Below are 16,617 nucleotides of genomic sequence, written 5' to 3'. Positions count from 1 at the left end.
CCCAACTCCCCAATGTTATAACAGCTCATTTATAAGGTTAACTGGACGATTAGCCTTAACCCCTTAGTGACCAGCCTATTTTAGGTCCTAATGACCAAGCTATTTTATTCGTTTTGCTATAGTCGCATTCAAAGAGCTATAACTTTTTTTTTTTTCGTCTACATAGCTGTATGAGGACTTGTTTTTTGCGGGATTAGTTGTACTTTTTAATAGCACCATTTTTGGGTACATATAATTTTTTTATTAACCTTTTTGGGGGGGGATTATAAAAAAAAACTGAAATTCCACCATTGTTCTATGCGTTTTTAAATTGACGCTTTTCACTGTGCGGCGTAAATAACAAGTTACCTTTATTCTATGGGTCGGTACGATTACGGCGATACCACATATGTAGAGGTTTTTTATGTTTTACGCCTTTAGCACAATTTAAACACTTTTGAACTAAAATTATTTGTTTTTGCATCGTCGCTTTCCAAGAGCCGTAATTTTTTTATTTTTCCATCAATGTAGTGATTTCTTCGACTTGTTTTTTGCGGGACGAAACTTAGTTTTGATTGGTACTGTTTTGGGGTGCATGGGACTTATTGATTAATTTTTATTATGACTTTTCTGGGGGGCAATGGAAAAAAATTGCAATTTCGCCATCGTTTTTTGCGTTTTTTTTTTACGGTGTTCACCTTGCGGTTTAAATTACATATTAACTTTATTAATGGAGTCATTACGGTCGCGGCGATACCATATATGTGTACTTTTATTTTATTTTTACACTTACTAAATAAAATCACTTTTTATGGAAAAAATGGATTTTTTTACTGTACTTTTTATTAATAATCTTTATTTCACATTGATGACTTATTTTATTAGTCCCACTAGGGGACTTTACTGTGCGATCTTCCGATCGCTGCTATAATGCTCTGGTATACTTCGTATACCAGAGCATTATTGCCTGTCAGTGTAAATCTGACAGGCAATCTGTTAGGACGTGCCTCCGGCGCGTCCTAACAGGCATATGTCCAGGGCAGACCTGGGGGCTTTTATCAAGCCCCCGGCTGCCATGACACCCCATCGGAGACCCGCGATTGCATTCGCGGGCCGCCGATGGGTGACAGAGGGAGCGCACTCCCTTTGTAAACAAAGTTAAATGCCGCGGTCGCTATTGACAGCAGCATTTAACGGGTTAAACGGCCGCGATCGAAGTAAACTTCGATCGCAGGCATTGGAGCAGGAGCTCAGCTGTCATCAGACAGCAGAGCCCCGGCTCCAGCCTGCACGGGGGACCCGTGCAGGACTTAGGCTAGGCGAACGTGAAAAGGCGTCAGCCTAGCCTAAGGCCCCTTAGTGACCGACGTAAAAAGGCGTATTGGTGGTCACTAAGGGGTTAATAAAAGGTGTATTTATAAAGATGGTATAGTGTTAGACGAGCTCCTAAGATTTTTGTCTATCTATCCTACGCAGCTAACATATTAAAAAATGATGCATTATGTCAATTTGGGTTAAATATTACATTATAGGTATTTATTAATATTAAATATTTAAACAAACGCCAGTTCCAGAGTGCATACGAAGTCTTCTACAGCGGTGCTACGGAGCATGCACAGTAGCACACGCTAACTACAAGTTTAGAAGCAGCACTTGGAAACAGGGAGCAGGCTAAGATTTGGACAGCGATGCTACTGCAGTACTAGTACTTGTAGCAGATGCTGAAATAGTAAATTAGAATTACTCGGGAACAACCGCTGGTTCCCGGGTGCATACGGTCTTTTACAGCAATGCTACAGTGCACACGGAGTAGCGCACGCTGAAATACCAGTTTAGAATAAGCACTCGGGAACAATTGCCAGTTCCCAAGTGCAGGCGGGGATTTGGACAGCGCTACTTCTGCGCATGCGCAGTAGCAGCTACAGGACTGTAGTCACACCAAACACTCGGGAATAATTTGAAGTTCCCGAGTGCAAACGAATTAAAGCGCGTTCATGAAAACATTGGAAGTGACCACAAAGCCATACTATGGTAGGGATGTGTTTTTTACCGACCATAGCCAGAGGAATAGGTTATGGTCGGAACCAAGGGCAACCAATAACACAACAAAACTTATGACAGAGGCATGGTAATAATATATCTTTATAACTGTACATTTTAGAAAATAACATGTAATTGCACAAATATATAACTGCCAAATGTATTTTAGTTTGTGGGAAAACCCCTTTAAATCTTACTGGAGTAAATTTGGGCCCATAGTCTTCTGAGATGTAAATCCAATATGGTAAAGTTACTACTGGTTAGATTCTATTGCATTGGGACACACCTCTTATAGAGGCTCTGTCACCACATTATAAGTGCCCTATCTCCTACATAATGTGATCGGCGCTGTAATGTAGATAACCACAGTGTTAGCAATTATAGATTTATGCTAATTAGTTTCTTAATGCCCAACTGGGCGTTTTTTAAATTTTGACCAAGTGGGCGTTGTAAAGAGAAGTGTATGACGCTAACCAATTAGTGACCAATCAGCGTCATACACTTCTCTCCATTCATGTCCATTTGTACTCAGCACGCTGTGCTGTCACATACACCCACATTAACTTTACTGAAGTGTCTTGAGAGTGACTAGACATCACCTGCAGCTAGGACGCGGTCTATTCACACTCCCGACACTTCGGTAAAGTTTTTGTGGGACTTAATCACACAAAACAGCTGTGCGGTCATTCACAGCGTGATATCGCGAGATCACGCAGTGCTGTGATTAAGTCCCACACAAACTTTACCGAAGTGTCGGGAGTGTGAATAGACATCGCGTCCTGGCTGGCGTATGTCACAGCACAGCGAAACCCCTTGAAAAAGCTGATGGCGAAACACACGTCGGGGCTCTGTGGTGGTGGTCTGGTGTTATTAGGGGCACATTATGCAGCACAGTGATTGGTATTGATCCCTAGTACTATCTATTATGTAACATCTCTCTACTTCCTAGACAGCACTGATATACAGTAATTTACTGAGTGTATAATATATTTTTTTGTCTTTGATGTAGTAACTACAGTTACTATATGTAACATTCTGCGTTCTCTGATTAATGTTGATTGTGACATGCTGCTCTGTATATTGTGGTCCCCTCACCACCACCATGTTGTTTTAAAATTGTCTGTCATTTTAGGTCTTGATGGCCATTGTCTTTTACTTTTGGTTAAATATAATAAAAATCTTTTGTATGGTACCAATGGTGTGCTATTATGTTATTTTGGTATTTACATGATAGTATCTACATATATGTTTATAGGTATTGTGTATATGTATTGATATACGTAGATCATTATATGGTTTTCTGGCCTGGATTGGTATTGAAAAGTTAAAAACCACCCAGTTGGGCATTAAGAAACTAATTAGCATAAATCTAAAATTGCTCATAACTTGCTAAAAAAAATATCGTTTTTCAAAATAAAAACCACTGTTATCTACATTCCCGCGCAGATCAGATTATGTAGGAGATAAGGCACTTATAATCTGGTGACAGAGCCTCTTTAATCATTGAATTCAGGTGTTTCATTCAGTCCCATTGCCACAGGTGTATAATATCAAGCCCCTAACCATGCAGTCGCCTTTATAAACATTAGTGAAAGAATTGGTCATCCTAAACACTTCACTGAATACCAGTGTGGTCCTGTAATAGGATAAAACCGTTGTAAGTTAGTGAAAGGTCTTCTCTTCTAGATATTCCCCGATCAACTGTAAGTGGTATTATTGCAAAGTGGAAAGGTTTAGGAACAAAGTGGCAGATTACGTAAAGTTACAGAGCGGGATCGCCGAGCGCTAAGGAGCCATGTACATAAAAGTCGCCAATGCACTGGTGACTTAATAACTGCAGAGTTCCAAACCTTCTTTGGCACTAACATCAGCACAAAAACGGTGCGGCGGGGGCTTCATGGCCGGGCAGCTGCATGCAAGCCTTACATCACCAAGCACAATGCAAAACGTCGGGTGGAGTGGTGTAAAGTATGCCCCCACTGGACTCTGGAGCAGTGGAAAGGTGTTCTGTGGAGTGAGAAATCACGTTTTTCTATTTGGCATTCTGATGGACGAGTCTGAGTTTAGCGAATGCCAGGAGAATGTTACCTGCCTGACGGCATTGTGCCAACTGTAAAGTTTGGTGGAAGGGCATAATACTATGGGGTTGGTTTTCAGAGATTGGCCTAAGCCCCTAAGTTCCAGTAAAGGGAAATCTTAATGCTTCAGCATACCAAGACATTTTGGACAATTGTATGCTTCCAACTTTGTGGGAGTAGTTTGGAGAAGGCTCTTTTCTATTCCTGCATGACTGTGCCCCAGTGCACAAACCAAGGTCCATAAAGGCATGGTTAGGGGAGTTTAATGTGGGATAACTTGACTGGCCCGCACAAAGCCCTGACCTCAACCTAAATCCAACACCATTGGGATGACCTAGAATGGAGATTGTGAGCCAGGCCCTCTAGTCCATCAGTGTCTGACCTCACAAATTTTCTTCTGGATGGATGGATGGGCAAAAATTCCAACAGAGACACTCCAAAATCTCGTAGAAAGTCTTCCCAGAAGAGTGGAAGCTGTTTTAGCTGCAATGGGGTGGACCAACTCCATATTAATGCCTATGGATTTAGAATGGTAGGAATGTGTAGGTGTCCCAATAGTTTTGTTAATGTAGTGCAGGAGTCCCCAACTGGCGGTCCAGTACATTCAATTGTAATTGTGTCCTCAGGAAGCAAATACAATTGAATACTATGGCAGAACAGTGAGCTATCAGCTCCCTGCTCTGCCATTCACTAGGCTACAGACTACAATATGCCTGCAGCCTATAAAAGACACTGGAACAGGATCCCTGCTCAGTCCGGTGCAATTAGGTCACTACATCGCACCGGCCTATGCAAGGGTCCCCTCTTGGCATCTCATGGGCTGCAGGCCTAACGTGGCTGAGGAGGCTGGCTGTGGAGCTCCATTCGTTGCGGGAACGAAGCTGGGCGAGTACATGTTTTTGTATTTATTTACGAGGCACGATCTACAATGAGGTGTGTGAGTGTGGCACTATCTACAAGGGGGAACTGTAGGGCACTATCTAAAAAGGGAGATTGTGTGGCGTTGTCTACAGGAGGCACTGTGTGGCACTATCTACACAGGTTACTGTGTGGCACTCTATAAGGGGGATTGTGGCAGATAAGCCTCGGATTTCAGATCCACAAGTTGGAATGGCCTATGGCAAGTCTGACCCGTATGGATATAGCCTTACGGTTGTTCAGCTCGAACTTTCGCGAACGGCAGACCCAGGTAAATGGATCTTCGCTAAAAATAGTTGAGTACCCTAGGTATAGTGTATCTTTAACACTGCTCTGTAGATGCAGCTTTATTTTGAAAGGAGAGCAGTAATTTCTTTCAATAATGTCATTATGAGAACAGTTAAGTGTGCACTCGCTGCAGTGTAACCACTAGTGGAGCCAGGAGTCAGCTATGATGATGTCTTATAAAGAACCACTGCAATGCATCAGTTAATTTGTGCCAAGACAGAAACAATTTGTGCCAAGACAAAATGTGTTCTAGATCCTGGGATATAGCCAGGGATTAATTTTCCAATAGGAATTGGAGGCACATGCCTTTAGTGCTCCTGATGGAAGGGTACTAACTCTTGACCAGTTTTCTAGACTGTACCCACTTTCCACAACTAAATCAAAGTTCCACTTGTGCAGTGCTGAAAATAGATCGACAATTTATCTCAGTTTATTGCAAGGAGATTTCCCTTGTGTAATAAAGAGTGTTTCTTCTATTTGGAGGGAATTATGATCTCATTCCTACAAAGTCTAATTCTTGCCTGGTTGTTGGATTGGGCAATATATGGCCCGAGTATTTCTACGTTTTAAATTCATCTGGCAATAAGAGCCTGCTATGAAAACAAATATGGACACACAAGATGGCTTCAATTTGACAATTTATGCACACTTTCAAGCACTAGAACAGAGTAAGCGGTATACAACTGAGGTCAGGAAAGTCAAACTCGACCCACCTCGATCTATGTAAGGTGTGAGCAAGTTACTCTTGTTCTCCTTCCACTTGTGCCTCCGCGGCTCACTGTGGGGTTCTTGTAAAGGCTAGTCACTACCTTTTGCCTATACTCAGCAGTCATTGGTGACTAATTTGTAGGCATAGCGTAGCACATAAAAAATATAGCGTAGCACATAAAAAAAGAAGAAGCAGTTTTTTTTTTTTTTAGCAAAAACATTTTTTGTATTTTTCTTATGATATACAGAAAAAAACACTATAGCAGTGGTGTGTATAAATAGGATAAAAATGTGTCATCCGGGGGGCGTGGCCGCAAGCGCATGGAGTAGGACGTGTGTTGTTCCAGCTCCCTAGCTCCTAGGCTATAATCGGCTAACATCGGCTCTCACAGAGCTCATCCGTGATTTTAAATAACAGCACCGTTAACCGGACACCGTAAGGATACTTACCTTGTCAAGATGGGAAGGATTCGCAAGAAACCGGCCGCTGCAAAGATGACAGAGTTCTTCCCGGCGGCGAGGTCCCAAAATGGCGCCGGATCGCCGTCTTCAGAGAGGTCAGAGGAACATGTAGCTGACCGCAGATCTTCTGGGACTGTTAGAGGTGCAGGCCTCGCAGTCTCCTCACCCTGCTTTCCTCGATCTTCGGACCCTGCATTGCTGCATACCGGGCCTCAAGCTGGACTGTTTTCCTCCAGGCCGCTATCTTCCCCAACAGTGAGTACTGATAAATCTCCTTCAGACCATGTGCTAAACATGGCGTCTGAGATGTTACACAGCACAGGGGCTGATAAACCAGTGACTGAATCTGCACTTAAACTCATGCTGCACGATTTTCATGCTTCTATACAGCAGTCCATTCAGCATGCATTCCATGATTTACAAAAAGATTTCATGGCCCTGGGGGATAGAACCTCTCACATTGAAACTAAGTTATCAGAATACTCTGTGGCCCATAATGACTTAGTGGACTCTAATATCTGTTTGGAAGAACAAGTGGAAGCATTGTCGTGTAAAATTGCGGATTTGGAGGACAGGTCACGTCGAAATAATGTGCGCTTTAGGGGAATTCCTGAAGATATAACAAATGCTCAACTGATGGAATATTTAATGGATCTATTTGTGGCCCTGTTGCCGGAGACACCGCAGGGAGATTTGCTGGTGGATAGGGCGCATCGTATCCCTAAACCTAAATCCCTGCCGGCATCGACACCAAGAGATGTGATTGCCCGGATACACTTTTACCATTTCAAAGATAAGCTTCTCCTGGCAGCGAGAAACTCAACCTCTCTACCTGAGAGATTTAAAAATATACAGCTATTTGCTGATCTTTCAGCAGCTACACTACTTCGCAGGAAAGAATTTGGCCCCACAACACGTGTCTTACGGGACTGCCAGATACCCTATAAATGGGGGTTTCCTGTTAAATTGGTTATCTCATACAAAGATTCAAGGCATGTTGCGGACACTCCGGTTAAAGCCGCGGCACTCATCACCAAGTGGAATTTAGAATCTGGGGGACTACCAAAAGGGGGATCTTCTCCACGGCTCCGAGCTGTCAACCCAGCTACAAAGTTTCACCGCCTTGAGGAGGAATGGCGCGAAGTGCGCCATCGTCGGTCTTCTTTATCTTAACCTCCAGTGGGGGTTCCCATTTAAATCCTCTGTTATTGCTTACACTGCTAGAATGCATTGTTCATGTATAAGTAGCCTCTGTGGAGGCAGTTATGCTATGCCAGTATTGGATGAGTTTTAAGCTTTATGCTTTTTGTTTTGAGGGGATGAGCTCGTTGATATGGCCTAGGGTAGGGTCATGTCTGCTAGGGTTGATGCAGATTTCCCTCCCTTCTGGGGCTGTACTATCTGCTTGGCAGATGGGACCTGGATTGCTATGTTTAGTTGTTTGTTTAAGGATCCGCGGGTTGGATCCGGTGGTTCAGTTACTCACACTCACAGGTCATAAGATACTGGATCTCATAACTAGTTTGAAATTACAGATGGGGTTGTTACACCGTGAGAAAGGGGCCTTTACACAAGTACATTTTAACCGTCAATATGGTACTTAAATTTTCCTCCCTGAACACGAAAGGGTTAAATAGCCCTTTCAAACGCTCCATGTTATGGGCTGAAGCTAAGAAATTGCAGGCATCGGTGTTATGTGTACAAGAGACACACTTAAATCAGGCAGACACATTTCGTTTAAAACACAAGCATTTTCCCCACATATATACAGCCCCGGCAGTTGCAAAGAAAAGAGGTGTGTCTATTATAATTAATCACGCAGTTGCATTTGTACAGGATCATATCCATATTGATCCGGGAGGCCGGTATATCATTCTAGTGTGCCATTTGAATAATGTACAGTATACTATTGTCAATGTATATGCGCCGAACACTCATCAGATCCGATTCCTTAATAGGCTTTTTAGAAAGATTCATCAGATTCAAAAAGGGCATCTTATAATAGTAGGAGACTACAATAAAGTTATGTGGCCGTCTTTAGACACTACAACACTGGGAGCGGTGCATTCTCCCTCGGAATTATTCAAAACTATGTCAGAGGAGGGTCTGGTGGATGTTTGGCGCTTGCAACATTTGAACGAGAAGGATTTCACATTCTTTTCACACCCTCATGGCACATATTCGAGAATCGATATGGTATTTGTGGATAGGTATTTGTTTGATAAGGTCTCTTCCTCTCAAATTGGACCCATTACGTGGTCTGATCACGCCCCTATTTCGATTTCAATCTCCGAAAATTTTAATAAACCCCCTTCATTCCCCTGGCGGATTAATCACTTTATCTTAAATTCCCCTAAATACCAAGACGCTCATGTAACTAACTTAGAAGAGTTTTTTCAATTTAATGTATCCCCGGAGGTATCTCCCACAATGGTTTGGTGTGCCCATAAAGCCTATATGAGAGGGCACTTCCTTAGTTTAGCAGCTAGAGACAAAAAGATTAGGGAAGCTAAAAGAATTCAATTATTAGAAGATATTATCCGACTTACGCAGGTAAATAAAGGGACATTTGATACAGGAAGAGCCCGAGAGATTGGACATCTCCATACACAATTGCACCAATTAGACTTATACAAATACGATAAAGCTTTAAGACGACTGAAAGTCAAGTATTACAGGCACAGTAATAGGGCGGGAACTCTTTTAGCGCAACAACTAAAACGTCAAGACTGTAAATCTAGAATTCCCTTCCTTTACAACCAACAAAACGAGATTTTATTTAATCCACAGGATATTGCGAACTCTATCGCACAATATTACTCTTCTCTCTATAATTTAAAACAGGATCCAGGGGTTCCCCAACCTTCCTCGTTGGGCATTACAGGATTTTTAGACTCTGTAGCGCTACCGTGTGTCACACCAGACCAGCTGGAAACCTTATCCCAGCCTTTCCAACTGACAGAAATTGGAGATGCTATAAGTTCCCTGAAGTCCCAAAAATCCCCAGGGCCTGATGGGCTTACTAATGACTATTTTAAAAAATTCCGAGCTATTCTAGGCCCCCAGCTTTTATCTTTATTCACGCATATTCACACGACGGGTCAAATGCCTCCAGAAATGCTCCGAGCTACAGTTATAACATTACCTAAACCGGGCAAGACTGCGGACAGGCCGCAGAATTTTCGTCCCATTAGCCTACTTAATACAGATTTAAAGTTGTACTCCAAAATCTTAGCCACGAGATTGGCTTTGATACTTCCTCAATTGATACATCAAGATCAGGTCGGATTTATTAGGCAGAGATCTTCGGTAGATGGGACGAGAAGGTTTGTAGACCTCATCGACTGGGTGGGGAGAAGTCGGACGCCTTCTCTGCTTTTATCTTTGGATGCGGAGAAGGCGTTTGATCGGGTGCACTGGAGTTACCTGGAGGCTGTTCTTACCAAATTTGGCATAGTGGGGAAAGCTCGAGACATCATTATGGCTCTATACACTCATCCTTCCGCTACGGTGTTGGCCTCGGGGTATCAATCTGCCCCATTTCTTATCACTAATGGCACGTGTCAGGGGTGTCCGCTTTCCCCGCTAATTTTTACTCTGGCGATGGAGCCTTTGGCGGAGGTCATAAGATCAAACACAGAAATCAGAGGGGTAAAAACAGGGCGAACAGAACACAAAATAGGTCTATTCGCTGATGATGTTCTTATGATTCTGACAGACCCCTGCACCTCCCTTCCACACATTATGAATAGCCTAAGCACGTTCAGTGCTGTCTCTTATTACAAACTAAATGAAAATAAGTCCCAAATTATGAACATGGGCTTATCAGATTCGGTGGTTCAGAATTTGCAATCTTTGTACTCCTTTCAATGGTCGACTCGAGGGCTGACTTATTTAGGGATTAAATTATCTTTCCCAGCCTCTCAGATGTATGCTCTTAACTACCCCCCGCTACTGAGCCAGTTATCCAGCGAGCTAGAGGAATTCCTTAAATTTGAGGTTTCGTGGGTAGGGCGTATTGCAGCACTGAAAATGATGATTTTACCTAAAATTCTCTACCTGTTTAGGAATTTGCCCATCTGGATCCCTACCTCATATTTACATAAATTACAAAATTTACTGGTGAAATATGTATGGAAAAAACAAAGGGCCAGAGTCGCGGCTCAGGTTCTTTACCTACCAATCGCTCAAGGCGGTTTAGGCTTCCCTCATATTACAGCGTACTATCACGCCTGCATTTTAGATCAGGTTAGACAATGGATGCACCCTACACAGTCCTTGCATTGGGTTCTCATAGAACAAGAATGGGAAAGTGTTAGCTCCTTAGATTCATACCTATGGGCTATGGCACTTAAACAGCCCACTCCCACCCCAATTATGTTAACTACCAAGGCTGCTTTTGCTTCATGGAAAATGATGGTAGTAAAAAGAGGCCTAGTTCCACTAAGGGTAGCAGAGTTATCCATTAAGAATCTCTCATACTTGTTACCTGATATGAACCTGTCAATGTGGGAATCGGAGGGCATTGAGAGGGTGGGAGACGTGTGGAGTGAAGGTCTTCTTCTTACCTTTGCGGAGCTATCTACTAAGTATCATTTGCCAATTACAGAATTTTACAAATATGTTAGAGTTCGTCACTTTTTGTTGGGAATGAGTGATACTCCTTCTCCCCTTAAAACACCTTACGAAATATACTTTCACCAGCCGGATAGAAGAGCAAAAGGGGTGTCCAAAGCCTATCAGGCCATTTTGGAAGTGTTGAACAAATCTAACCTTCTATTCGTTGATAAATGGGAAACGGATCTTGCAATGCCCACGGGTAGTGTAGACTGGGAAGCTACTTTCTCCCTGGCCTCTCAACTATCCAACTCCACTCACCATTTAGAAGCCTCTAGGAAGGTATTATATAGGTGGTATTTGACACCTCACCGCCTATCTCTCATTTACCCCAACTCCTCTAATATGTGCTGGAGATGTTGTAAAGAAATTGGTACTCTTAAGCATATCTTTTGGTTTTGTTCAGCTCTTAGGACGTTTTGGAAGAAAATAGACAAACTATTAACCAATGTCCTACACTTTCCGCTAGAATGTACCCCGGAGTTGGCATTACTTAATGTGGGATTAGGCGACTTTCATACACATGATAAGACCGTAATCTTTCATGTGTTGTGCTCAGCAAGAATATTAATTGCTAGGTATTGGAAAAAGATCTCCACTCCTACGATAAGGGAGGTGATTCAATGTGTAAATTTAAATTGTATTATGGAACGTTCGATTTATCAGCAGAGAACCCTAGGGACCCAGTGTCTTCATTGGGATAAATGGACCGACTCTCGTTACTTTGTTGATGCTCTTCACACATAAGACATTTCTACTTACAAATGTATGATCCTGTGAGTAAGGTTTAGTGTTATTTTTCTTTTGGTTCTGTTTTTAGTTAATTCTGTTTAGTTTGACCAAGATGGTTTCTGTTTTCTTTTTTTTTTTTATTTTATTTTGTATCAAAATCCGAGTAAAACAAATATATTACTAAAGGAATACATATGTTCTTAGTCCTTTATATATCATTGACTGTTCATGTTACAACTTTATATGGGCCTAAGATGTATATTTAAGTATGCTTTGAACATCCTTGACTTGTATAAGTATGATCTTCATATATGACTGTCAGCGGGGGTTGTCCCGAGATACTCTGGTAAAGTGGAATATATGTACATCAGATGTTTTATTATTTTCTCAATAAAAAACTTTTGTTTCAAAAAATGTGTCATCCGATAGACGAGAGTCCTTTTTAGAAGCTCCGGTTAGGCATCTCTTTTCCTGGATGGATTATTGTTAGGACTTAGGCAGAGACACACGTAGAGAAACAGTCGGCGTCTTGCGACAGAGATATTGAAAGCATCTCTTCAGCAAGTTACACCCATATGCTTGTTTAAATAAGGTCTACCTATCACTTCCGACCAATTTGTAGGCCCCACAGAGAATCTCGCTGAGTATACTGCCACTTAAAGAAGAACTCCCAGCAAAAAATGTTTTGGGTCCCCTATTTGTAATTGAGGTGGCATAAACAATACTCACAAACAATAAATTATGAACTTAGATGTGATTGATTACAGCAGGATCCTGCATGTTGACACGCAGGACACGCCAACACTGAACCTGTCAGGTCCGCGGGACTGACGGATTCAGTGAATAGCGAACAATACAGCTGTTCTGTATAGAGCATACAGAGCAGCTGCATCTCCAAAAGTAAAACAAAAAAACTTTCAATAAAAACGAAATTAAGAAAAAAACACAGGTTTACATAGCCTTTAAAGAGGCTCTGTCACCAGATTCTCAAATCCCTATCTCCTATTGCATGTGATCGGCGCTGCAATGTAGATAACAGTAACGTTTTTTTTTTAAAAAACGATCATTTTTGGCCAAGTTATGAGCAATTTTATATTTATGCAAATGAGCTTTGAATTGGACAACTGGGCGTGTATTGTGTTTTTAACAACTGGGCGTGTTTACTTGTTTTACTAGCTGGGCGTTGTGAATAGAAGTGTATGATGCTGACAAAATCAGCATCATACACTTCTCATCGTTCCCACCCAGCTTCTTTCACTAAAAAAAAAAAAAAAAAAAACACGCCCAGTTGTCCATTTCAAAGCTCATTTGCATAAATATAAAATTGCTCATAACTTGGCCAAAAATTATCGTTTAAAAAAAAAAAACGTTACTGTTATCTACATTGCAGCGCCGATCACATGCAATAGGAGATAGGGATTTGATAATCTGGTGACAGAGCCTCTTTAACTACTCCAATCAGTGCATTGTATTTATTTAATAACACATTTTTGTATCATGTAATCCGATTAGTTGCTACAAGATTACTAAATCCACTCACCAGCCTCTCCCGACTGACAATCAGCAATCCACGAGCACCATTGATCTGTGCTAGTCGTACCTTTTCATAGAAAGTACAATTTCCTCTCATTACCATGGGGATACTGTTACTGAATCCCCCATCTGGAACATCCGCAGAAGAACAAAGCACAGATGTGGTCTGATCATGAAGATGGAGCAAGGCCTAAAAGAAGAATGATAAATACAGCCTGAACTTTTTACTGAGACCACCATTCATTATCCATTAGCCGTCTGTAGGAACAGTTATTTGATATAGATACTAATTTGCTTCCTCCATTTTCCTGTGACAGTTTAGATAGTATATTATACGGGTACTTTGGTGCAATAATTAAAGTTCCCTAAAAAGTACAAACATTCAGTAACACTTATGGATGGGTTATGTTACGGCACATAGGTAGGATATGTCATAACATAATCATCTTTACGGGGTCTGCCTTAAGAAAGCCCTGCTGATCCTGAGAATAAAGGGACTAAGGTCCCTTCAGCTTTTTAACTGCACAACGTCGCCCTGGACTACCTGCAGTGCAGAAAAAAAAGCCAGAGACTTCATTAGCAACATGGCTTTAGTCAAGTAAATGCTTAACTAGCATTGTAGTTCCTTCACTCTGACGATTGGTCTGGTTCCTGGCAGTTGCACCTCGACTGATCAGGAAGTGATGGCATCTCCTAGCGATATGCCATAATTATGGTGGGTAAACCCCTTTAAGCGAATCTCTGAGATAAACTAAACAACCAGTTTCTGCCTGGAGATTGGCCGAAAATGTAATAGTGCTCAACGTGGATTTCGCTCTCCTTTCCCCACAGAGATGTTTAGCTGAACCGATTTCTCCTAGCCTGGAAATGTCTGAATGTGACACCTTGCTGTAAAATATCATGTTCCTGGACATATATGTATAATTGCTCCTCATACACACTAAAAAATATTAATAAAATATAATATGTTTTCTGTAGAATTAAATCTCAATGCCAAGATGTGCGAGGAGGGAAGATCTACTCACAGCTTTGGTAAGGTCATGAGGCAGGTGGGCCCATTCTGAGTTGAAAAGAATACAGTAATCGTTGGCACTGCCTTCACTTTTATCTGATGTAACATGAACCATCCCATATTCACAGAGTACCTAGAAAAGATAACACGATAACAGATAATGTCATTAATGTAAATTTTAGTTAAAAGTACAAAATGTAAAATCCAAGAAAAACAAGATACAAACAGACATTCAATGTCGGGTGAAGTTAGTCTTTAAAGGGAATATACTGGATCAAAAAAATAAATAAAAAAAATCATCATCAAGGCTTTGTTCACATGACGTTTTGACCCTATGTTTAGCATGTACTCCAGGAAAGCTCCCGGCGTACACACTGAATATGTACATAGGGCTTAATTAGTCCGACAAAGGCCAAAAAAGTGTGCTATTACATTCTACGGGATCATGCAAAACAACTTATACTGCGCTGTATAGACTTGTTTAAAATGGGAGCCAATAGTGGCTGTATGGCATACTCAAAAAGGCATCAGTTAAATGTATACATCATGAACATTTCATGACGTATCCGTTTAACCTATACGTCAAGAAAAGATCATGAACATTCATGAAGTACACGTTAAACAGATACCATAATAGTCTATGGGTAATGTATGCCACAGCCTATGATTAACGTATATGTCGAGATGTGAACAAGGCCTAACTTTTTTTGGGGCTGGGGAGGGGGATGTCAAGAGCTTTTCAATTCCGGGCAGAAACTGGTTGTTTAGTTTATCTCAGAGATTCACTTAAAGGGGTTTACCCACCATAATTATTGCATATCGCTATGAGATGCCATCACTTCCTGATCAGTCTGGGTACAACTGCCAGGAACCAGACCAATCCTCAGAGTGAAGGAACTACAATGCTAGCTAAGCATTTAATTGACTAAAGCAATGTTGCTAATAAAGTCGAAAGTGCAAATCGCAAGCGCTCTACCCGCGGACTTTGGCCCTGGGGAAGCACCTGACATCACTGTCCATGTATGGACAGTGACGTCAGGGGCTTCCTGAGAGCAGAACCTACCCGACCCGCCAGAGCTTTTCCTATGCTCTAGCCAGGGACTCTGGTATTGTAGCTGCCATATGCGGACAGGGATATCAGAAGTTTCTCCAGAGCTGGAATCCCAGGCTAACACACTGGCCAAGGAATCTGGCATTGCAAAGCTCCTGACGTCACTGCCATATATGGACAATGACGTCAGGGGCTTTTTCAGTGGTAGAATCCCCAGTCAGAGCGCTTGTGATGCTCTGGTCGGGAACTCAGGCCCCATGCACACAACAGTATTTTCATCTATCCCGAAATACTGTCCCTAAATACGGATCAGTAGACATCCGTGTATACGGTCTGTATTGCATCCGTATATACGGATTCGTACAAAAAGTGGGCGGTTGCAAATGATATCAACATGTTGCCTAGCAATGCTTCCGTAAATACGGACGGTTTACGGATGCACATCAGTAGCCGTCCGTATTTACGGAAGCTGCCGTAGACTTCTATGGGAGAGTCCTTGCCGTAATTACTGGACAAGAATAGGACAGGCTCTATAATTTTTTCAGCACGGACACCCATCAGTACTGAAAGGTGTCCGTGGCCAATAGAAATGAATGGGTCCGTAATTACTGTCAGTAATTACTGATGAAAAATACTGTTGTGTGCACGGGGCCTCAGGCATTGTAAAGCTCTTGACATCATTGTCCATAAATGGACAATAACGTCAAGGGCTTTCCCAGGACTAGAGTCCCCTCCGCAGAGCGCTTCTAGCACTTTGGCCGGGGACTCTGGTATTGTACCTCCTGACATAACGTACATATATGGACAGTAACGTCAAGAGCTTCCCCGGTAACAGCGCTACAGGTAGTGCTCTGCCCAGGGGGTTTGGGCAACGTAACCCACTGTATACGTATACAGTGGAATACGTTTCAGCCTTCTGTTGGAGGTATACATGGGGAGACCTCCCAACGCATTCCTCCGTCAGAAGGTTATTCCGTTATGTGAACAAGGACTTCGTAACGGAGGTAGCTGGAGCTATTTGTACTAAGTTTCTTAAAAGGCGCACGCTTATTAATAAGTTTGGTGTATTTTGCATTGAAACAAAGTGACAAAATTTGCGCCATTAACCCCTTTAGGACGCAGCCTGTTTTGGCCTTGTGGCATAGCCGATTTTTTCAAATCGGACGTGTCACTTTATGTGGTAATAACTCGGGAATGCT

The 16,617-nt window shown here is 42.1% G+C and overlaps 1 protein-coding gene across 4 annotated transcripts in view; it reads right to left on the bottom strand.

Moving 5' to 3' along the window:
• The window catches only part of SPPL2B (signal peptide peptidase like 2B), a 98,457-nt gene that overhangs the window by 65,652 nt on the left and 16,188 nt on the right, over positions 1 to 16,617 (bottom strand). For all 4 annotated transcript variants that reach the window (XM_075862926.1, XM_075862935.1, XM_075862916.1 and 1 more), the window contains exons 2-3: positions 14,381 to 14,500; positions 13,363 to 13,545 (exon numbers count right to left, since the gene is read on the bottom strand). In XM_075862926.1, the coding sequence (XP_075719041.1) occupies positions 13,363 to 13,545; positions 14,381 to 14,500 (303 nt within the window). The remainder of the gene's footprint in view (positions 1 to 13,362; positions 13,546 to 14,380; positions 14,501 to 16,617) is intronic.

The sequence above is a fragment of the Rhinoderma darwinii genome, chromosome 1, assembly GCF_050947455.1.
Source record: "Rhinoderma darwinii isolate aRhiDar2 chromosome 1, aRhiDar2.hap1, whole genome shotgun sequence".
In the NCBI taxonomy this organism is placed as follows: Eukaryota; Metazoa; Chordata; class Amphibia; order Anura; family Rhinodermatidae; genus Rhinoderma; species Rhinoderma darwinii.
This window is presented reverse-complemented; position numbering and strand designations above follow the sequence as displayed.